Raw genomic sequence first — 24,218 nt, 5'->3', positions numbered from 1 at the left:
AATTTCTTAAATTTTTGCATTAAATAAGTAATTTATAGCAACAAAATTATGTAATACATATTTCATATGATATAATTAGTTTTTGATTTGTAATTAATAAATTGGCTTAACATTTATTTAATTAGTTAATTAATTGCTTTTCTGCAAAAACAAACAGTTGTGATAAATTGCATGCTGTGACTTTTATGTCTTTTAACAAAGTATGAAAAAAAAATTAATAATAATTTCTTAATTAATTTAAAATAAACATAATAATTTGTAAATCATTAATTTTCATCAGCAGTTTAGGTAAAGTCACAATTCATTTATAATTTATTTAGTTGACATTACAGGGTATCTCTTAGCTAAGCATATGCATATCTCTCCAATTAATAGTTGGCTATTGTTATTTGTTGTTCAATCTGTGCTTTATTGTTGAGCGTGAAGTGTTAAGCTCACATACCTCAAGCTTATCAATGCGCACGCTCTCTCACCCGCACTCTCAGTAAACTTACTCTCACTCTCACCTTACTCTCTCCCTGCTTTCGCTCGCTCTCTCGTTAAGCATGCGCCCTATCGCTGCAGAGAGCACAAAGCTTTCTTATCAACTTTGGCGCTAGGGCATAAAGCTTTTTGGAGGGGCGTCTGCAGCTTTTGAAACAGCTGTTGTGATAAGAGACACCGTTTAACCCTTTGATGGCCCCACAGTTCAAGTTGTTATTGTTGTCGCTGTTGTTCCTACAGTTCCTACAGTTTTGTTGCTGTGTAATGGACATGAATTATGCCCCGGTTGACTGGCAACGTGACTCACTTGTAGCGCTGTTTGACCAAACGCCGCTGTGGGCGGACACATGCAGCTTTGTTGTGGCATGCAACACAAACACAATGGAGAGAGACAGATACACAGACAGAGCGAGAGATAAAGGGATAGAGGGGATTAGGCATAGAAATATGTTAGGAATAGCAAAACATAGCGAAACAGACAGTCAACTAACACCTACGATCGCTTTTTGGGCGACCCACCGCATGGTTTATTATACCCTGTACCCAAAGGTTACAGAAGTATAATAACTTAATGACAGTTTATGTAACAAACGTACACGGAACAATTTTCTAAAAATTTTTTATTATTTTGTGTACGTATATATAATTATGCTTTCTATTAAAAAAGAAAATAATTTTGACTTGGAAAGTTGCTATGTCAAAGGTTTGACCACTTCAAATATTCATAACTTTGTGAAAACTCGAACGATTTTCAAACGGAATGTCAATTTTAACATTATTTGGACTTTAAATTCATTCTGCATACGAACTTCATTTATTTAAAAAAAAAAAATATTTTTGGCCATTTGGATGTCGGTTCCGATTTCAATGCTAAGGGTCCCCCCTTTGGAATTTTGAAAATTGAAAATTTTAAATCTCAAGTTTTCACTTTTAATCAACTCCTTATATCGTATTTAGTATAAAACAACACCTTAAACTTGATTCTGACACCTTTCATTTTTCTGTAAAAAATCATGTCGAATTTAACAAAAATTTTGACTTGTAAAGTTGCTAGGTCAAAGGTCTGACCAACTTCAAACATTCATAACTTTGCTAAAACTGAACCGATTTTCAAGCGGAATGTCATTTTGAACATCAGTTGGCCCCTGAATTCATTTTACATTCAAATTTATTAAATTTTCTTAAAAAAAAATACCCTCTTGATTTTGTTATAAATTTGATATGTATTTTTTATATTTATGGTTTCTCATTGAGAGTATCTCACTGTCGAGCTGTCTCTACTGCAGCGTTCTTACTTGTTCATAATATTCGAGTGCCACAAATGCCACAAATATGTGTAATTGACTTGAAAATACGCCAAAGCAAATCAATCCAATCCAATCCAATCCGAAAACATTGCTAAAAGGCACAGTTCGGACTCGCAGTTGGCGCTCAAAAGTCGACCTCAAGTGCAGCGCGTGAACTCATTGTCATTCTCATTCTTATTCTCATTCCTGGCCAAGAGTTGCACTGCAGTGTGATTGATGAATGTTGCATTTTTTGGACGCAGCGGGACGTCGCAGTCGCCGCTGGCTGCCTCCATTGTGTGGCATTAATGAGACATTGGCCATTTGTTTGGCCGACAATGAACTGGACAGTGGGACAGTGGGACGAGTCGACAGTTGGCTTTATAAATTTGCACGCTTTAAATTGCCAGTTGCACTCAATGACGTTTCAATATTTCAATATTTCAATATGTCGAGTGGTAATTTGCATGCACCACAAATCGTTGCAAATCTCGTCAAATTTGTTGTACAAATTTTTGTGGCAGAGTGCGGCAATTAGAGGCGCATTATATGGAGACTTGAATTGAGTTTGGGAAGTGGGAATGGTAATGGTAATGGGAATGGGAATTTAATACCAAAGTCGAATAGATCCAGCTTAACTTATGTGTAACGCTTGCGATTCTATTTATTACCATAAATAATTGTCAAAGCCAGCAAAGTCAACTGATATACAGTCGTACAGCTTGGCCTGCCCTCGTCGAGTACTTCATGCGAATTCTTGTACACTGGGAGAAAAATATATGTCATTTTAATATTTGCTTAACTTAACTTAACTAATTTTCTCTTTGTCTTTACGTTAAGTACGGAGTAATTCAATTTTAAGTGGGTGCATTTTAAGTATAAATCTAACATAAATATAGTTAATAAAAAATATTTAAAAATATTTAAATAAAATAATCAAAATTAATAATTGTTGGCAAGCAAGAACAGACCGCGAATTTTAAATTAAATGTGAAATATATTCGATTTAAATATTTTAGATAACTATACAAATTTTTGAGTTTCAAGCTGACATTAATTTAATAAGCTTTAGCGAATTAAATGAAATATGACTGAATGATTAAAAAAAATATGTAATTTTTATAAAGTATTTCTTAGGTTGTCTTCACTATATTCGTATTAACTTGAAATATAAAAATTAATACACAACATATTTATTTTTGATACAATCTAATGGATTTAACAAATTTTTTAAATAAAATTTAATTTCATCTTAAATTAAATATGTTATTTATTAAGCTATTTTTTTATTTTTATTTTATTATTTTACTTTTATTCATATAAACTTTAAACAAAGAGTTTATATTTCATTTAATATTTCAATTTAAATGTAATTAGGCAAACTATGACTGTATTTAATTTTTTTATGTTGCTATCTTTTTTCTGGGTGTACTCATTCTCAAAGTCGTATTCATTTCAGTCTACGGCACACTTAAAAGGCTCCAAGCCGACGACGACTTTGACTATGGGCACACCCCTGACGTCATTTCTAAGCTGGGTGCAGCAACAGCAACAGCAGCAACAACAGCAACAACGACAGCAACACTGACAACAACAACTTATTGCCCTGCATTGCTCATAATAAAGTCATTAGAATGTGCGATACGAATACCTAAATATTCTATCTGGCTCATACACCCATTAGTTGGCTTTAACTCATATACAGTTTTGGGGCGTTAATGGTTTAGTTCCGCTGCATTAGCCATGCAACTTGTTGTTGTTGTGGTTTTGGTTATGGGGGTGTGGTGTGTGAGCTCTAAAATTAACTTCCGCACTAAACGAGTTCTTTGTCTTAATCGCGATTTAGATAAATATTTATTTCATAAAATTAGATTGTATCTGTCTTAATAGTTGTTGCCTTTTTATTTTATTTTTAATGACATTTCCTCTTTCAGCATATTCTTCCTGTTCTTCTTTTTAACTAAATAATTATTGTTACTTATTAATTCAATTCCTTTTCTTCTTTCAGCAGATTTTTTCTTCATTCCCTTCATTGTTACAACATTTCCTTTTTTTTATTTAGCCAATCACTATTATTCATGAATTGTATTTTGTCTTACTGTTTAAATACAAACTTTCTATCTTTTCTTAAATTAAAAAATAAACAAATCTAAAAATTGTCTACAGTTTTTCTTGTTAATTAAATATTTTTTATTAATTTCCTTCATTCGGAAGGAATTTTTCTATTTTACAAACTTATTAATAGTATGTCAAAGATTACAAAAAAAGCAAAAGACTTTTCTTTTTCTTTTTACTTTTATCGTTTATTTTTTTATATTTTTCAAACCTTAAATATTTCCAGTTTTTGTTGTTCTATATTATCTATTAATCTAGTCTGTTAATTGTTTCTCATTTTTTTCTTCGTTTTTTCCTCTATATCAAATCAGTTTATATTTTTACATTATCAATTTCCTTTTTTATTATTTTAAGTATCGTATTCTTTAGAGCGTTTCCTCTCTCCTTTATGTATTCTGCAACGTTTCTTATTTTAATTGTTCTCGCTATATCATCCACGTTATTTTCCTCATATTCTGGATATTCTGGTATCTCATTATCTTCTGTATTCTCTTCATCTTCACTTGATTCTTCACCTTCGTTTGAAGAATCTTTTTCTTTACTCTCTTTTTCACCACTCGTCTTTTCTTCAGATTCTTTTTTACTGCCCTCTTTAGAGTTGTTTTCTTCTTCTTTACTTTCTTTCTCTTCACTATTCTTTTCATCAACTTCCTCTTGAGTTTCTTCTTTACCGTTCTCTTCAGAGTGGTTTTCTTCTTCTTCAATTTCTTCCTCTACATTTGTCTCTTTCTCTTCTTCGCCTTCAGTTTCTTCAGAGTTGTTTTCTGTTTCTTCATATTCCTGCTCTGCACTTGCCTCTTTATCCACTTCCAGTTCTGTTTTCTCCTCACTTTCTTCTTTATAGTCGGGTTCTGTTTCCTTTTCTTCACTTTCTTCTTGCTCGCCTTCCTCTTGATTGTAGTCTTCTTCTTCTCCTCCGTACTCGTGTTCTGTTTCCTCCTCGTAGTCATTCGGTTTGTCTTCCTTCGGCTTAACGATACAATCGTTTGCACATTGAGCGTAATCCGAGAAGCGATTCGGATTTCCTCCACAGCCTCCATACATGAATAAAGTGCAGAGATTCGAAAACGGATCAAATCCATAGACTTGTAATTGGGCATGACATGGCCCTGGATCCACCAAGAATATACATTTCTCTACAAAAGGATTACACCTTACATATCGTTTCAGATTAAAAATATTCTTTCAACTCACGTTCCCTCACAAATTTCTTTTTCTCAAACAGTATATCAACCGATTCTCCCATATAGACATTTAGGATAATACAGAGCAACACGATCTTCATGACTCTAAGGTTATTTGGTAACTGATTTTGAGTTCAGCTTAACTTATATTAAGTTGTGGGATCTGAACTCATGGCAAATGAAAAACTGTAACTACTTAAAATTTTTATTGGTTTACATTATGCAACTGAAATTCCTAGGAAAGTCTGGGGAAAATAATTAACAATTTGTCGCTTGAAAAAAACTATGACTAAGTAAACTATAAAATAACTGTATATCGGAAGTATTTCTGTATTTTTCAATTCTTCAGCTCTCATTCTCACAGAATGTCGGTCGCATTGATGACTCGAACTTGTCATTCACCAATTGAATTGCTCTTTAATCTATAACTTTCTGAGATATTGATAATGCACTGAATCAATCAGGCAGGCAGCTGACAGACAGACAACAACTTGCCAACATCGTTTGCCAGACAAAATGTTGCTAATGATGCACCGTGGTTTAACTCTAAAATAAATAAAACATTTGCTATTTGATTTTTGAAAATTGTCACCAAAGTTTCTGGTATCGAACTTTTTGACAAATGCCATTAAATTTAATATATAATTTAGTCCTAAAAAATTATTCTTTAAAAATTTTATCATTTGGCACATTTCGCAAAAATGTCTTGATTAATTTTTTTGTTTTTAACAAAATCGTATATACAAAATTGTAGATTAGAAATTTTGGGGCATGATTATGCTTTTCTCACTAGACCTTTACCTTGTAAATAGGTTTTTTTTATAATTCAATAATTTTTCAATTTTCCCTGATTTTTTCAGCCTTATCAATTCTTTAAGGCCAGTTTCGAGTAGACCAGAAATTCTTCTTCTTCTCCCTACGGCACCGAAATTTTTATATGGCGTTTCGTCCTACCAGAACATTTTCTGGTCTACTCGATACGGGCCTATAACAAAAAAAATTTTTACATCTTTGAAGAATATAACTTAAGATAATATTTGTATTATTATTTTTATCGGTTTCTAAATCTTGATAAATTTAAGATGAAAAAAAAATGTATGTCATTATTTTAATTTTCTACCTAAAAATATAATTTTAAGGAAATAAAAAAAGCTTATAATAAGATTTGTACGTATGAAAGTCAAAAATTAAATATTAAAATATAAATTTTAAGAAAGTGCAGAAATATTAAAAAGGTTATAATGTCTAAGGGTATTCAAAATATTTAAATTATGATTAAAGAATTATTGTATGAATTGGGAAAATCCTAGAAAATTTCAGGCATATCAAAAGAATATGAAAATAGTACTAATTCTCTTCCATTAAAGAAGTGTATATTTCAGTCACTCACACTCTGCGAGTGTAATTAATTTTGAAATTAAAGTTTGGAGCATGTGGAAATCAGTGTGCACATGGCTTGCAGTTTGAGCCCTCATTGTTGGCCCGACTCGTCATCGTCATCGTCATTGTCGCACGACTCACGACGGTGATAAATAATCATCAGTTCAGTTCGACTGACTGACTAACTGACTGATTGAATGACTGACTGAGTGATTGAGTGAGTGAGTGAGCGAGTGAGTGAGTGAGTGCTGAGTCTGAGTTTGAAAATTGAGTACTGTTTGCTTTCTTGTCTCGTCTCGTTTCGTCTCGTCTTTTCACGTTTGTGTTTCTAATTAAGCTTCGGCAATTGCAGCTTGACTCGTAATTGCATCAAGACTAACGGCACTTGTTGCCACTGCCACTGTTGTTGGCCAAGTCCAAGGCACAAGGCACCAGGCTCAAGTCCAAGCCCATAAACCAAGCCCAGCAATCGTTATTATCGCCATCGTTGGCATCGTTTTTGGGCAGAAGTCTGAAGTAGAAAGATAGCAACAGTTGGCAATGACATTTCAATGCATTTATGATGTTTATCTTGGCCAAAACAGACCATGCAAAGTGCAACCTCCTCTCTTTCACTCTCTTCCAGGGTATTCTGCACCGATTTCGATAAATTGTGCACGTTTTTTTTGTTAGGCAGGGCTTTAATTTTTCTTATCAAAACAACTTCATCATCAGCTGAACGAGTTCTCATTGATTTCTTTTGATTTTCTACTTTTTTTTTTTGTTTTTTGGCTCGCTTAATTGGCCCAAACATAGGCATAGTCCAAGTAATTTGAAATGAGCAAACGGCAAAAGTACAAAAGATGCCGCTTGCAACAGCTGGCTGCCACAAAAAGGGGCAAGTTATCGATTCAACTCATAATTCATTTGTGGCACACACAGAGATTTATTAAGGGCTCACTCGATTAGCATACAATTAGATTATATAAAATACTCATAAGTATTCACATGAATATAAATATGTATACATAAATATTATTGTGGCTTTTTATTTGTTTTCCATTATGTAAATGTGTGCCTTAGTTTTGAAGGCTTAAGTACGAGTTTAGGCATCGATAGCAAGACTATTCGATTATTCGTATACTGGACAACGTGGCCGGCAGTTTGAATATTTTGTTTATTTTTTGGAAAGTTTTTTTTTCTTATTTTTTTGCTATAAGCCAAAGTTTACTGCTACAGAGTGAGCATGTTGACCGTTAAGTGCCATTAAACAGGCGACGGTTTGGGGCACCAACTGTGGCAGTGGCATTGTGGCAGTGGCAGTGGCATTGTTGTTGTTTTTGCTGTTGCTGTTGCCGTTTGCTATTGCAGTTGCCGCTTTCTAAGAGCAGAAGAAAATGAAGCAGGTGCGCAATTGTCAATTTTCCTGCTGCCTTGCCAAAGAAATAGAGAGAGAGACACAACAAAAACAATGAATAACAAGCCAGAAACATTTCAACTACAAACTTAACGACATTGCTATACCCTTTAAATAGACTATTTCATATACATTTAAAAATTATTCGGTATCTTAGCACTACAAATTCTACCTATAAATAATTGTGCAAGTCACAATTAACCTCATTTTTAAAATATCATTAGATTTAAGTTTCTTTACTTTAAATAAGTTAGTTAATATTATTACATTTTTCAAAAATGTTTATATGCTGTGGATAGAATTGATTTGTATAACAAAATAAATTTTTAATGAAATATTTTGACTTTCAGTATATTCAATAATATTAATAAGGAGCAAAATTAAAATAAATAAAAATATTAATTTATTAAATCAAAGAGTTGCTTACAATAATATCTATTCCATAAGATAAATTAAGCTATTATTATTTATTTAAAGAAAGTGTATATGCAAAAGAAAGAATGATTTTTTTTTATAATAAAAATTAGTTTCTTATATTTTATTTATTATTTTTGCTTTCAGTTTCATTAATATTACTTTTAAAGAACATTAAAAATATAATTAAAATATAAAGCCTTATTCGATTATTTTATTTGGTTAATTAACTGATATTTTATAATTAAATTTTAAAATATTTTGAAATTAGCTTAACATAAAATGCTTAATAATAAATTAGTTTTTTCTTAAGATCGGTTTTCAGTTAATAGATTATTTTAATTGATATTTTTTATTATTGAATTTTAAAATATTTTGAAATTAGTCTAACATAAAATAGTTTTTTTTTAACATAGATTTTCAGTGGAATATTTTTGTTATTTTTATGTGAAATGAACTGAGTGTTTAACAATTCCATGTTCTACATGCTACCCTACTCTGTTAGAGTATACGCAATCTCTGATTGTTTTCTGCACAGGTTTTTATCAGTCGCATATCGGCTTGACATAGACATAGTAAGTAGCTTTTGTTGCCTGTTGTCAGTGGTTGCTGTTGTTGTTGCTGTTGTTATTGTTGTTGTTGCAACAAGCGAGCAGCCGTTGTGACTGTGATTATTATGATTGTCCAGTCAAGCATGGACGTTTCCCCGTGCCCCTTTCGTTGCCCCTAATTCGGCTGCAGCCTCTGGCCATAATACGACGAGTATCGCCTTATGATTTATGGCCTTTTTCCTAGCCAGATTTTGCGGCGGCGCTTGTTCTACCAACTCTTGTCTATCGATATCTCTTTCACCCCCCCTTTTCTCTCTCTCTCTCACTCTCTCTCTCTCTTTTTCTCTGTCTGTGTATATACATGTATATTTCACTTATATGTTTATTCATGTGCTATGCAATAATAACTATAATTTGCCTGATTTATGATTTGGTTTTGTGACATCAATTTGGCGTGCGATCAGCCACAAAGTTTTTTTTTTTTTTCAGCTGTGCAACTCGTATTCGTATCTGAATCTGAATACCAGATTATCTATAGGATACATTGTTGTACAAAGACTTCTGTGGGCCAATCGATTTCTACAATGTAAGCCATGTTAATATATGTAGCTATCAAGTTATGTATAATATTATCAAATCATTTGATATTCCAAAAAAAGGTCATTCATTTCTATAACTAATGTCACGTATATGTATATTATAAAATAAACTATTTATTTGCTTTCTCCAGTTTAATCACATAATCAATTAATAAAATACATTTTCCATTCCATATTTAAAGTTCAACAAAATTTAATAGTAAAATCGATTATTGTAGCTATCAATTTTAGATCCTTTGTGTAACTTTATCAAAATATTTAACAGTAGTAGAATTAAATTGTAACAGCTGCAATTTATATTTATAAATATTTGCTCTTTCATTTCTTTTTCCTTATATTAAATTCCTATTTAAATTTTATAAGTATATTTTGATTTTCTTATTATTATTTCCATATTTTAAAATTTATAAATTTTGTGTTCTTAATCCTAGCATAATTTTAAGATGTTCTCCTCTTTAAATAAGAACATATTTTTGACATTTAAAGTTGGCATAAGCGGGTTAAAATTATTTCCAAACGGTGTCAAAGGTTAAAATATAAAAGAAGTAGGATTTAATTAAGACCAAATTTAGCTAGTTAAAACACTTGATTATGCAATAATTATCGCAATTATCCGCATGCCTAAGTTTTAAAAACGATTAAATTTTTGTGACTTGTGGCTTAAGTTATAAGTATTAAATTAAAAATCATTAGGCAAACATTTAGAAATTTATATAAAAAATTCATAGATCAAGAATTTTAAACATGAATTTAGAATGAGTTTATGTTGCGTAATATAATAATAAAATTCCTGAAATATTTGCTATGCTGATCCCTCTTAATGTCAACTAGAATATACAGAAAAAAAAATAAGGAAAAACAAATACATAAAATGCCATAAAAATATGAATTGTAATTGAGCTGGTCGCTCGATTTGTGGCATGGGAAATTGCAACACGGAATCGGACAGAAAATGCTCGTTAACGTTGTTGTCTGCGATATAAATTCCATAGATCATAATTTATGTCTGACGCAGATGACGCAGATCATGGCCATTTTTGATGCGATGGTAGTCAATGGTAGTCGAGTGGTATTTGTAGATTGGTTGTGGAGTGGTGCAACTGCCACCGCTGGATGTCACATAAAGTCGGCAAACTAATTTCCGCCGTATGCTAATTAAAAGTGCTAACGGCCATTGAATGCCAATGGCCAAATTGCAGCAAGAGAGGGAGATGAAGGGAGTGGCACAGAGAGGAAGAGGAAACTGATCGTAGCTGAAGTTCTAGGAAGTGCAGCCGGCGGCACATGCTGCGCCTGGTTTAGGCCATGGCCAAGAAGCCAAGCGTCTCGTTTCGTTATGGTTTAAATGAGCAATTTAACAAGCAGACAGCAACAGTTGCTGCTGCAGCAGTTGGAGCAGTTGCTGCTGCATGTGGAGTAAGAGATCAAAGATAGAAATCTCGGCAAGAAGCGGCAGACAGTGGCAACGAACGGCCAGACAGACGGACAGACAGACAGACGGACAGACAGACAGGCAGACAGAAAGGCAAACGGCGCTGGCGGCTCTGTCGGCTAGGGTTATTGCTTGTTGTTGTCGTCGACTTAATAGCGGCGCTTGCCACAGTTGCAACAGTTGCTGCTGTTGCTGTTGCTGCTGCTGCTGCACTTGAAATTGAATCTGAAGTAAAATCGTGCACATTCTGAGGCGACACCGAGATGCGGAAACGGCAGCACAACAAGAAGCACAGAAGCCGTTAGTTAAACTGCTGCTGCTGCCGCTGTTGCTTGTTGTTGCTGTTTGCTGTTGCTGTTGTAAGCGCAAGGCGGCAGGTTTTTTTTTTTTTTGTATCGTATCGATATTATCAAAACATATGTTTGTTTGTTGCTGTTGTGTCGTGGCTAGAGTATAGAGCAAAAAGCACACCAGCAATGAAATTTTTCGTACATGTTATTGTCCATGTCTCTGGTCCAGTGTTGCCGTTGTCCTCCAGTTGTTGCCGTTGCATTGCTCTGAGCAACTGGGCAACTGGCAACTGGCAACTGGAGCCACCCATGGCGGGTTCAATCGGGTTTCGTTACAGTTTTACCATGGCCAACATTATTTGGTAGGGAAAGAAGGGGAGTCAACTGATCGTCTAGTTGTCTTTTAACGTTTGGCATTTTCAATTTCATGTTTGTGTTGTTGCTGTTGTTGCTGGGTTTCTGTGAAGCACGATAAGCATTTCTTTTGAATTCGTTTTGTTGAGGGCGTGTGCGGCAACAACAGCAACAACAACAATAAGCAATAAAAAAGGGTTGGACAAAAAAACAAAATCACAGTTACATCAAGTTGTTAATTCGTTTCATTTTTGCACCGGCTGCCACTTTGATAGCAACTGTTGTTGCTGTTGTTGCTACCGTTGCTCGCAGCAATCGCAGCGACAATTGCCAAGACAACAACTTGAGGTCAATTGAAATAGTGCAGAAAATCAATTGACAACTTTTTGTGCGCTTTTTGTGGCATCAAAGAAACCTTTGAAGACTTCAATTATCAATTGTCGCATTAGAGATGGCCAATTTATTAACTGGGCGAACACTTCATCACTCACTGTCAGATTACTGTGGTATAAGTTACAGAAACAAAAGAATAAAATGTAAAGAAACCAAAATAAAAGTGCAAAAGGGAAGCAAAGATGTGAAAATTTAAATCTGATTAACAATTAGAGCACAAGCAAAATAAGAAATAATCTAGCTTATTAATATTTGAAAAAAGTAAATTTTTAATATTTCTGACTCTGGTTAAAATTTTCTTATAAATAATAATATAATATTTAATTTCTGGTGCAAAACTTAATCAATATTTATTTAAATTTATTTATTTAATTTATTATTATTTTACTAGATATTGATATTTATATAAGTATCTAAATAAATGGTAGACAAGTTTTTTACATTTGTTTGCTAGTTCATTACTTTAATACAATATTTTGCAATATTTTTGGATAAATTCTTCTTTGTAGTTGTATTTATATTATTTTTGTAAGCCTTTTTATCACGAAATTGTTTAAAATTAAAGCAATAGTCAAAGTGTTGTAGATTTAAATATATAGAACTTATTTTAATTGTGTTTGATACAAAATTGTCTACTTTCTAATAAACATTTTTGACTTCGACTTTGCTAATTTTAGCTGTTCAATATAATTTAATTTTTCTTAATTTAGGGTCTCTTACTTATATTTTTTTGTTACAAGTATTTTAGCTTTCGTATTCTTAGTATTATTTGTAAGAATTCTTTTGGGAAATAGTTCGCTCTCTCCATTTTCTGATATTCGTAATATTGTTGCTACAAATTAGCTCAACTGAAATTATGTGGCAACTTAAAGTGGCAGACGACTGTCGTCAGGCAGATGTGCCATGAATTTTCCACATCAATTTCAATTCCCCCAGTGAAATTGGCAAAGAAAGCGAAGGCGATTGCACCGCGTAACCCACTGCACCACCCACTGTTTTAATTAAGTCGATATGCAAATGACTCGCAACTTGCAACTTGCAGCGTGCAACGTGCAACTCGTTCGACTTGGGCGGGGGCGGTTTTAGTTTTTGGACTGGGCTAAGAGTATGCGATTAATTGCACAAAATTGCTGCGGCATTTTCATGCAAATGCAGTGGCAACTCACATGTGGCAAGTGGCAGTGGCAAGTTGCAAGTGAAAGCCATCGTTGCTCTGCGCTTGCTGCTGCCGGTGGCATCTTTATTTTTATGTTGCGCTCTTTTTTTAGATAAGCATCTGTTTCTTCCCGATAAAAGCGCTCTGTGATCGATATTCCATGTGCTGGGCTTAAAACCAGGCCCAAATCACTTAACAACTATCAACAACAATAACAACGTTAACAACTTATACTTCTACAGACGAGTTGCTAGACTGTTGGCTGCCCAGTAGAAATATACTTTTCAAGATTTTATAAAATGACAAAACTATTACCATTATTATTATCATGGTAATTTTTCGTGTTAAGAACTTTCTTTAAGATATATTCTTTTATATATATATTAAGATATATTACATAAGCTATTATGTTAACTAAAAAAGAGACATGTCCAACATTTTTTCGCTACATTAAATATTACAGGAGTGCCATTATTATTATTATGCATTTCTTTGAAAATATGTTATATAAAATACCTTGGATTATTATATTATTTTAATTTGTTTTATATTTTCAATATTGGCAGACCAAAAAAGTAACAAACATTATAAAAAAAATATAAAACTTACTAATAAAAAAAAATATATATATTAAAAAATAAGTATTTTAACCTTCCCCGGATTATTATTTTATTTTTATTTGTTTTATTTTTTCAATATTGGCAGACCGAAAAAATACCAAACATTATAAGAAAAATATAAAATTTACTTATAAAAAAAAAATATATATATATATTAAAAAAGAGGTATTTGAACCTTTCCCGGCATCGGAACTGCTTTAAGTTATATGTATCTAAATAATATTTAAATTTATATCTAAAATCCCAGAGCCATAAGGATTTCCTTATTAATTAATACACAAATCACAATTGTAAAGTAAACTTTTCTAAAATAAAGCTTCTAAATTTTCCTTGTTAATCGAATTCTTTTATTTTATGTGTCGAAATTGTAAAACATACTTCATTGAACAGAGAAGTATGTTTCTCAAATCAAGTAGCTCTAGCCTCTCTTATAGTATTTAAAGATTTAGTTATTTAAACAACAGACAGACAGACATTGTAACAAACTTATAAGCCTTATCTTTGTCCTTTGTATACAGGGCTAACAGCAACAATATCAACAACAACAATAATAACAGCTGCGACACTTTTGAAACTAGTTTGACAACGATGTTATGAACAGATCGATGCAAGAGCAAGACAGCAGGCATACGAGTGAGAGGGAGAGAGAGCGAGAGGGAGATGATGACAGAGGAGCACGGGAGATAGAGGGTGAGGGGAAGACGTTGTCAAGTACTCCGCTGCCAGCCGCGTTAGATTAATTTCCAAAGGCTGTCATTAAAATTCCAACGGGCTGCAATTTATATTTATGCCACACACATGCCAATGCAGCCCCCGATTGCGTCGCCTAGGCCGCTGCAGCGATTTTTAATAAAAACAGCTTTATATTTATGATATCAGAATATGGCAATAGAAAATAGAAAAAAAAAATAAAAAAATAATACTGCAACAGGCAAAAGCCAAAGACATTGACGACCACGCGCCACGCTCGTTAGTCAGTGTCTTTGGATACCTCAAGACAACATCATCAAAGCGAGCAACGTGCCACATGCAGCATGCCACATGCCACATGCAAACGCAAAGCAGCCTGTTGAAATTTGCATGACAAACTCAAACTCATCCATCAATCAGAGAGCGATTTGCAGTCAAAGTCGAAGTTGGAGTCCTCCGTTGAAACCTCTTGGCCAAATAATTTCACTTTTAATTACAGCTAAACATCTGTACACGTATTTCTCTTGGTGTGTTTGTGAGTGTTTGTAAGCTAATCCCCTTTTTTTTATATATATATATATAGTTCGTATATACTTTACACAGTATGTCAAGTAATTGTTTTCACAAATTAAATCACTCAGTCAATTTAGTTCTTAAAATAGTTAAGCCCAACGTATTTTAATATATTTATATGTATTTATTTATTATTATTATGATTATTTTCAATTTTATTTCTTAAAATAGTTAAGCCCAACGTATTTCAATATATTTCTATGAATTTATTTATTATTGTTATAATTATTTTCTTTTTTTTTACAAGTTTAGGTTGAATGGCTTGAACCTCGGATTAGTTTAAAAAGAAAAATGTTTCTATTTTTTCAATTGATTTCAATTACTCTTTGATATTTGTACCTTTAAAATTTATATTTTGATGTACATAATAATCTGTTAATATATAATTTTGTCATAATATTTTTGTAATAATATTAAATTTTGTCATGATATTTTTGTTTCAGAATAAGAATATGGTTAAAATAATTTGGACTCTCCACACATTGGTTTTAATGAACAATTAATTCCTTGAGAAGTATATTGAATTTTTCACCATCTAAAAACCAAAAAAAAAAATATACAAAAAAATTATTAAAAATAGAGAAAACATATTGAATTTTATGCAACAGTTTTTATACTTTTTATATAACTATTTTCTAAGTTATTTATTAAAATTCTTAAGCTCTTTAAGACTTAAATTAAATTTCACTGCGTCTAAAAACCAAGTACAGCACAGCAACAATTTAAAAACAAAAGCAAAACAGATTGACTTAATGTTTTTTAAATTTTTTAATATATATTTTTTTTTTTAGTACTTAGTAAATTAAGTTAGTAAATATTTTAATTCTTTAGGATATTCATTTAGATTGAGACCATATAAAAGTCAAGCAAATATCCAAAAACTTCGCAAAAAAAGGGAAAAAACTTTTGATCATAATACTATAAATTTGTATACTACTTAAATATAATTATGTTTTAAGTTGTTATAAAAAGAAAAATTGAAAAGTCTTTTTTAATAGTGCAACTGTAATAAAAAATCAGCTTAGGAAAAGTCTAGAAAGTGTATTTTTTTTTTGCATAATAAAGTATATGAATTTTTTTATATTGTCAATATAATTACATGACATATTGTAAATTTAAAACAAAGCGCTGATGTCGCCGCTTAACGTAAATTTTCACTTGTCTTTTGCATAATGTGGACATGTTGAAAAAGAAGAGATGAGTTGAATGCAGTTGATTGGAGTTGAGGTGCCTGTGGCAAGTCTAACAACGGGCGGGCGGCGCCACAAAATCAATTTGCAGCCACGCAGTAAGCGTTATCAGTGCGTGTGCAAGTGTAAGAGAGAGACAGTGAGAGATAGAGAAAGAGAAAGAAAGAAATGTGCGTAGCGTTGAGTTGCTAGACAACGTCAGTCTCAGTCTCAGTTTCAGCTTCAACTTGAGCTTCAGCTTCAGCTTCGGCGTCACCTGTCGTCGCTCGTTAGCGTCATCATAAATAATTTTAGCAGTTTTACATTGCGAAATCTATGTAAATTTATGACAACCAACAGAGAGAGAGTGAGAGGGTCTGTGAAAGAAGAGAAAGAGAAATATACAGTAGGGTGCATCGATTTGTTTGGGTAGAGAAAAATTTTAATTGATTATATTCGCTCAATTCTAATGAAATCAGTACATTGTCCCCGTTATTGAGTTGATAAATGTATATTCTTGAAATTTTAGTGTTTTTGGTTCGATCATATCAAGATTGGTATCAAAAATTTTGTTAGGACCAGGATTTTAAAAATTTCATAAGATCAAAGGACCAATTGTCCTTAAAATATTATTTTCGACCATGAAAGGACTTAATTTAATTTTAAAAATTTGGAAATCATTTTAGAACTATGGTTACTTGGTGAAAACATCTGAGAATTGACTGTGGATATGTGGAATTTGGATTACCATATTTGGTGAAAAAAAAATCGATGCACCCTAATATATAGAAAAACAGCTGGCTGATCGGCATTTCCTTGTTGTTGGCCAGGGTTCAGTTCAGTGATAACGAAATGGCCATTAGGAGCAGTTGTTGTTGTTGTTTTTGTTGTTGTTGCATGTGCATGTGCATGTTATTGCAGCTGCCCGCTGTGCCACGAAATGCATTCAACTCCTGTTGCCTCCCCTCGCGATTCCTTTATTCTCTCCCTGAAAAATAAGAAATAACAAAAAAAAAAAAGAAAACAAAAATAATTGTAAATCGTTAGATTTATGACCAAAAACACAGCCACGAATTATGACGCCGGTCACAGGTGGAAATCGCATGCTGATTTCTACTTGATTTGCTTGCCATATAATTGCAAATTGTATTTGTTTAAACACGTTCACATACAACTGCATACAAACAGTTGGACACAAAAGTAACTTGAACAATTTAAAAATATACATAAAATCTCTGGCTATAAATATATATTTTTAAGGGTTTTTTTGTTTCAATTATTTGTAATTTATTCATGTTTATGCTGTTTAAAATAATTTAACATTTTTTATAAATAATTTTAATTGTATTATAGCTACACAAAATATAACCATAAAAATATACAAAATTTCTCTGGCTATAAATATATATTTTTAAGGGTTTTTGATTTCAATTATTTTTTATTTATTCATGTTTATGGGTTAAAAACAATATAAAAATTTGTATAAATAATTTTAATTGAAATATAACAATTTGTAAAATATTTAAATTTTTTTTTCATCAAAACACTTTCTTGACTAACTGTGTGTGCATTCGTTTGTGTCATTTTATTGGTATTGGTATTGCCTGCTTGACTTACCAACTTGGGATCCACACACGAAATTGGCATCAAGTCAGCGCACGTCGCATGTTGTTCATGTATGTGTCTTGTTGTTGTTCCCATTGTTGCTATTGTTGTTGTTATGATTGTTGTAATTCAGACACTGCACGCCCACGCAATCACTCCACAAAATGGACACGAGATTTTGAGTCTTAAGACATATCCAGCAATTGGCAGAGCTTTGAATGATTGCTTTAGGTGGCTTTTTGGCATCCATTCAGCAGTTCATCCATCCATCCATTCATTCATTGTCCATATCTAGTGTCTGACCACAAATTATAATTATTATTTTTAATTAATGTGCGATGTGTCTGCTGCATAATGAAACAATTAAATGGACAATCAATCAGCTATAATTGAATTATTAACATTAAATTTAAATGTACTTACTTTTATTATCTATCTATTATTTATAATTACTTATTTTGGCTTACATTTATTTTATAACGCATTTAAACATTTTACAACAGCAGAAATTATATTATAACTTGAAATGAAGAATAAAAAAATGTTTTTTTATAAGTGAAAAATTTGATAATTAGCTTTTTAAAAGCAAATAATTTACTTAGGAAATATTGTTAAATAACTAAATAAATGACAAAATAATTATATAAAATTTTTAACATTAATTTTGTTTTGGATAATTTACTGTTGCCAATTGTATAAAGCAAAAAGATTGATAAAAGCTCTACATATTTAAATTTCAAACTGCCAAAGACTTAAATAAATTAATTAAAATTATAAAAAAAAATGTGAAACATTCTCCCCGACGGTGAATTGAACCCCGGTCTCCCGCGTGACAGGCGGGGATACTAACCACTATACTATCGAGGATGTTGTCGCTGGCTTGACAAATTACTTTGAAATCTGATTGCTGAGTTTCGTACATTCATAAATATTTATAAAATTTAGGCAAGATTGAGAATTAATATTTAAAGTGAAGCATGAAATTGACTAAAATTCAAATTTGAAATTGCAGATGTTGAAAAATTAATTTTTTACACAAGCAAAGGGAATTTAAAAGCAATTTTAGAAAAAATGTTATTTTTGGCAAGGGAATTATTTTGTTTATTTTGTTTATAATATTTTTAGAGGTCATTTCACTACTACATATTAAAATTCTGTTTAGTTCTGACAAAGTTAAGACGGCTTGAAATTTTTTCAGACATTTAATTATAAATGTGAGGCCTTTCAAATTATGATTGCCCCTTAATAATCTGCAGCTGCGTGTGTTGCAGTGACAGCACTTGTGGCACGTTTTATGGTGGCATCCAATTTCTGTAGATCTGTCCGGGGAAATGGGAAATCGCAGTGGCCACGTGCGTGCTCCATTTGCTTTTTGGCCAAAAGGTGGCAATGTGGCAAATGTTGTGCGCTTAACATTTTTATGACCGCAATATGTTGGCTTAGAATGTGGCATGCTGCATCTGCTAACGTGGCCAGAAGCTGAAGCAGAAGCTGACCACAGTCTGGACCAAGGCTGACACTTGAGGTATCGGTTTCATTAGCGAAATGTTTCCGTAAGAATGCCAAAAGGTCGCAATTGATGCCATTTACCAGTCGATGGCCATAATGGCAGCAACTAGTGGCAACGACTCTGTTTGTGGCAGTGGCATGAGAGACCCCATTATAATTTGTATTGAATTTCGATACGTTTCTGTTATCGCGTCCGCTGGCATCGCAGGTGATTTGTTTCTGGGCAGAGAGTGCTGTAGAGCACTGTAGACTCGATAAATTTATCAAATTGAAAAATGTACAATCGAAATCAAATCAAAGCGAACAACTAACAACAACTAACAACAACAAAAACATCAAGAAATAAATAAATAAATGTGTTTACAGTTGTTGTTGATTTTCATAGAATTGTGAAAACAATTCGCAAAGCGCTTTGCAATCAACGATTGAGGCCCCACCTTACCCTGTTACACCCGCTACCCTCTTGTGGCTAGGGTATAGGAGGGTGGACTGAGAAGTCATTGATTTACGCATGGTCAAAACATTATTTTACCCTGAATATAAAAAATTTTTCTTCTTCTAAAACGACATAAAGTTAGAAAAATGTATATTTTTCGAAAATAGTTTTCGAAATTGTACAAGAAACTGTGCTGAAAAATAGATTATAATTTATGAAAGAAACTTTGAAAGCTCAAATTTCTTTTATATAATAAAAAACTGGCGTAAATTATAGAATTTCGTTTAGTTTTTCCTATTTAAAAAAAAATTTTAAGGTTATAATTAGTTATATAGTTCCTTAAGCTTAGAAATACGGTTCTTTTTTCTGGATATACTTTTTTTTTTTTAAAAAGAAGACAACTTACCTTTGAACTTATTCTTCTTCCAACTTATTTATGCTTTTCAAAACTGCAGATTCATCAATAGTTTCTCAAAATTGGATTTTTTCACAGATTTCAAAAATTAAGTGAAGCCATTTTTTGTCTAGCTATTGTCCTCTTTTTCTTAATATATTTAAAAAAAAAATACTCTTACCAATTTGCTAGAGAAACAAATTAATTAATTGAATTTTCTTAATAATATTTTGATTTAAAAATAAAAGTTTTTTGCTGTAAAACATTGTCGAAATTTAATTTAAACAATGCTTTTTTTTGAACGTTAAATAAATAAATGTAATTATAATTTTATAATATTGTTGCTTTTCTACTTTGGTCAACGATTTATCAGCCCACCCTCGTTTTCGAATACAAACGACTAGCGACAAAATGACGAAATTTATGTTAAATTTTTTGTTTTTATTTGTTGTTGTTGTTGCTGTTGTTGTTGCAGCAGCAAAGTGCGGTCGCTATAGGGGCTGACACTGGGGCGTGCCACACAGTGCTGTTGCATGGCATTGCTGTGTGCTGTGTGCTGTGTGTTGTGGCACGGGGTGTGTGGGGCACAAAGCTGTCAGCAACAAATGCAAAGCGCCAAAAACTGCGACACTTTGTATAAATTGTGTCGAAAACGGCAGCGGCCATCGCATCGAGCATCGTGTCCAACCGAGGAGAGATAAAAGAGGAAGAGGGGAAGAGGGGCAGAGGGGCAGAGGGGAGTTAAGAGCCAACTGTCTGCCAAGACAATTTGTTGGTACCACAGATTGGCAGACTGTCGGCCTGGCTGGTTGGCTGGCTGGGGCAGCAACCACACCCCCTTGGGGCCAAATGCAACAAATTATTGTCATCAATTTTTAGATGCAAAGCTCGAGGAGTGACATTTATTGAAGCGTGGCTGAACGCTGCGCCTTGCGGCAAGTCCACCGAGTCCACCGAGTCCACTATGCCACACCAGTCCAGGATGCAGCCGGACATTATTGCTCGCATTGCCCCACATTGTAGGCGACCGAGTGGCTGCCCCACTACCTGCCACACTGCCACACTGGTACGCATGCTCAAATTTTAATGGAATGCATAATTCGATTTAAGCTATAGTTAGTGCAACAATTGTTGTGACAAACAAAATAATACACATATTTTTTATTTCTAAAAAAAGTTCAACACATTGAATTTAATTTCGTCTTTTTTATAAAATAAAAATAAAACTTTTACTATTGTATAATACAATTTTTTTATAAGTAAAATAAAATCCGTAAATTTTTTAGCTTAAAAAAATTACCTATTTAATTTTTCAAAATCTACTTAGAGTCTCTAGTTAATAATAAAGAGAAATGTTGACATAAAGTGTTTGGAAAACTATGAAAAATTTTTAGATTTTAAAATATATAAATAAAATTAAAGTGGACATTAAATTAAACGACACCTAGTCAAATTTTATTTTTCACAACAAAAAATCTACATTTTTGTTATTAAAAAAAATTAGTTAAGCCCAATGAATATATTTTTTTTATTATTATTATAATTTATTCTTTAAAACATGAGCTAATATAGTAAAATAAGGAATAATATAAAACACATTTCAGTGCAGTACAATTTTTTATTTTGTCAAAACAATTATCTGACTAACTGATTAATTTCTTGATGTGAAGAAGTGGATATTTTAATTACAAAAATTCAGTAAATACCTATAAGTTATTTAAGTGCAGTGTTAAACTATTCCAAAAAAATGAGAAATAAAATTGCGCATACGCAATGTGGGCTCATGTGGAAAACAATACTTAGTTTTAGCTGAATAATAGGCTTGCTGTATTTTAAAAATACATAATGTTTCAATGCTGTGAATAGCTTTATTTGATTTTATGTCAAATTCTGATCTTTTGAACCACTGTGCACTGACTGAATGGTTGGTAATGTTGATGTTGATTATAGACTGCCGCAGACTGGCCGAGTAGGAATGACACGTTTGCAGCTGATTGCTAGGAAACGATGCTGGCAAGTGGCAACAATGGCAGCTTGCAACAACGACAATAGACAACGGACAACGGACAACAGACAAGTTGCCACAACTATGATGCCCCCAAACGAGCAACAAGTGGCCATCGGGCGGTCAGTTAAATAGTTAAATTAGCAGCCAGCTTCAAGGGTTATTCGTTTTCAGTTTCGCTTCATTAGCGTGGCCAAAAAATTGTACAAGCCGAAAAGTAAAAGCCGACAAAAATATTATGACCATATTTGTGGTAAATTATGAGACCCTTTCATAAATACGAATAACAACTGGGGGCAGCTGCACTTACAGCTCTGGACAATAACTAAGTTGGTTAGCTTTGACTGTTGCTAGACTGTCTCGGCCATCGCGTGTAACTTGGCCAACAGAAGGACTACTTAAAGGCCAAAGCAACACGCCAAAATGGTCCATTGAAATTTACATTGTGCCGCAACACGATTCGAGTTGGAGACTTGGCCATTTATCATACAAATCATATATATATATACATACATACTCCCATTTCGATCGATATATATGCAGCTATATAAACATTTTGTTAGTCCACTTTTGGCCTTTTGTGGTTTTCCTATTTTTCTATTTTCCTATTTTCACCATTTCTTTCGCTTTTGCGACAACAATTCCATTGTTGTAGCTCGCTGTCCAAAAAGGCTACCGTTTTCTGTTGCACCACTTAACCACTGACCGCACTGCGAACTGCGTGCCACCACCATCGAGTGTGGTGGTGAGTGGGGCAGCTCCTTCTTGCCACCTCCCTTAGCCTGCCTCCTCGCCAGCGAATAACTGTGACAATGACTGGACAAACCAACTAAAAACTCATACCAGCTGCTAACAAACTCAAATGTGACACAGAAAAATATTTAAAGTGTTGTCTCACATGATCTTTGGCTCTTGCATACAAATAAATATTAATTAGCGTAATCTCAATAATCTAAATATTTATTTGAATTTGCAAAAAAATTTTAACATTTAAAGTTGTAATTTATTGGACGATTGAATACTGATTTTTGTTGCAGTACAATTTGATCTGAGTTTTTTTAAAACAAAAATATGATGATAAGAATTAAATGAGGAAATGGCAGAAAACATCTTTTTGTTTTGATCATTATTTATTATCTTTATAAGCTGAAAATAAGATTCTAAATTAACAATTAAATTAAGTAATATGCCAGTTAAAAGATAAAGTTAAAATTATAACGGAATTGAAAAGAATTAGTAAGAAATATTTATCATATTTATAATCAAAGTTTTATTGATGGAAAATAATCAGTGTTGAATCAAAAAAAAAATGTTTGAATGAACCAGATGCAGTTGAGACTATTATTAGACTGACTAAGTTTAGTAACTTTAAAAACTGAAAATCCAATTTAATGCTTAACAAAAGTAAATAGTCAATAGGAAATATTATTTATAAAATTTAGCAAGCTATTTGAAGATTTTAATAAATATAAAATTTTATTCTTTAATTTTATTGCTTACATTTAATTTACAAAACAATTCTAAAAACTGATTTATCAAAATAAAAGATTGATAATTTAATTAAAATATAAAATTTGTATAGTTTCCCATAAAAGTAGCTATTAAATCTCAATGGGAATATAAAGATGCGTTGAGAATGCACTGTTATGAACTTTTGAGTGATTCCAAAAAAAACTTGTCGCTGTTACTGTTGTTGTTGTTGTAGTTGTTGTGTTTGTTGTCGTCTTGAAATACGCCAGTAATGCCAATTAAAGACTCCATATGACCCCGTAGTCAGTCCAAGTTGGACTGTCATGTTATGTTTGGGCTTTCCATTCCGTCACTGTTACTCATTGTTGTTGTTTCAGTTGCTGTTGCTGTTGTTGTTGTGATATGCGCAGCTAATTGACCGACAACAGAGGCCTCAGATACTGCACTTCATCAAGACAAAAAAAAAGAGAAAAAAATTACATTAAATGGGTAAAAAAGTGAGACCTAGTCGAGTGGCGCAGCATTACGTCAACGTCAACTCAATTTGGCGGTTAACAAGCATGGGACACAGTCGAAGATGGAGTTCGAGTTCGAATCCGAATCCGACTGCGGCAGCGGCTGAGAGTCCAAGTCGAATCCAAGTCGAATCCAAGTCGGGTCAAGTGCTGACGCATCTGCCAAATCGAGTGAAGTGCACCCCAAACTTGTAATAAC

The 24,218-nt window shown here is 32.8% G+C and overlaps 1 protein-coding gene and 1 non-coding gene across 2 annotated transcripts; both read right to left on the bottom strand.

Moving 5' to 3' along the window:
- Window positions 1–4,069: 4,069 nt before the first annotated feature.
- Window positions 4,070–5,189, bottom strand: LOC117790293 (cilia- and flagella-associated protein 251-like). Its single transcript, XM_034629702.1, has 2 exons — window positions 5,079–5,189; window positions 4,070–5,020 (listed from the first exon to the last, which is right to left on the bottom strand). Exons 1-2 carry the CDS (start codon window positions 5,167–5,169, stop codon window positions 4,197–4,199), a joined length of 915 nt encoding a protein of 304 aa, XP_034485593.1. The 5' UTR covers window positions 5,170–5,189; the 3' UTR covers window positions 4,070–4,196.
- Window positions 5,190–18,485: 13,296 nt separating this feature from the next.
- On the bottom strand, window positions 18,486–18,557 carry Trnad-guc. The gene has a single exon. It is a non-coding gene; the product is annotated as a tRNA-Asp (tRNA).
- Window positions 18,558–24,218: the final 5,661 nt, after the last annotated feature.

The sequence above is a fragment of the Drosophila innubila genome, assembly GCF_004354385.1.
Source record: "Drosophila innubila isolate TH190305 chromosome 3R unlocalized genomic scaffold, UK_Dinn_1.0 2_E_3R, whole genome shotgun sequence".
In the NCBI taxonomy this organism is placed as follows: Eukaryota; Metazoa; Arthropoda; class Insecta; order Diptera; family Drosophilidae; genus Drosophila; species Drosophila innubila.
The sequence above is the reverse complement of the archived record's forward strand: the minus strand, read 5'-3'. Positions and strand labels throughout refer to the sequence as shown.

Excerpts from the sequence above, each read along its gene's own strand:
- LOC117790293 (XM_034629702.1), bottom strand. The coding sequence starts at position 5,169 with ATGAAGATCGTGTTGCTCTGTATTATCCTAAATGTCTATATGGGAGAA. Across the intron at positions 5,021-5,078 it reads AAAGAAATTTGTGAGGGAAC|AGAAATGTATATTCTTGGTG; the intron begins GTGAGTTGAAAG and ends ATCCTTTTGTAG.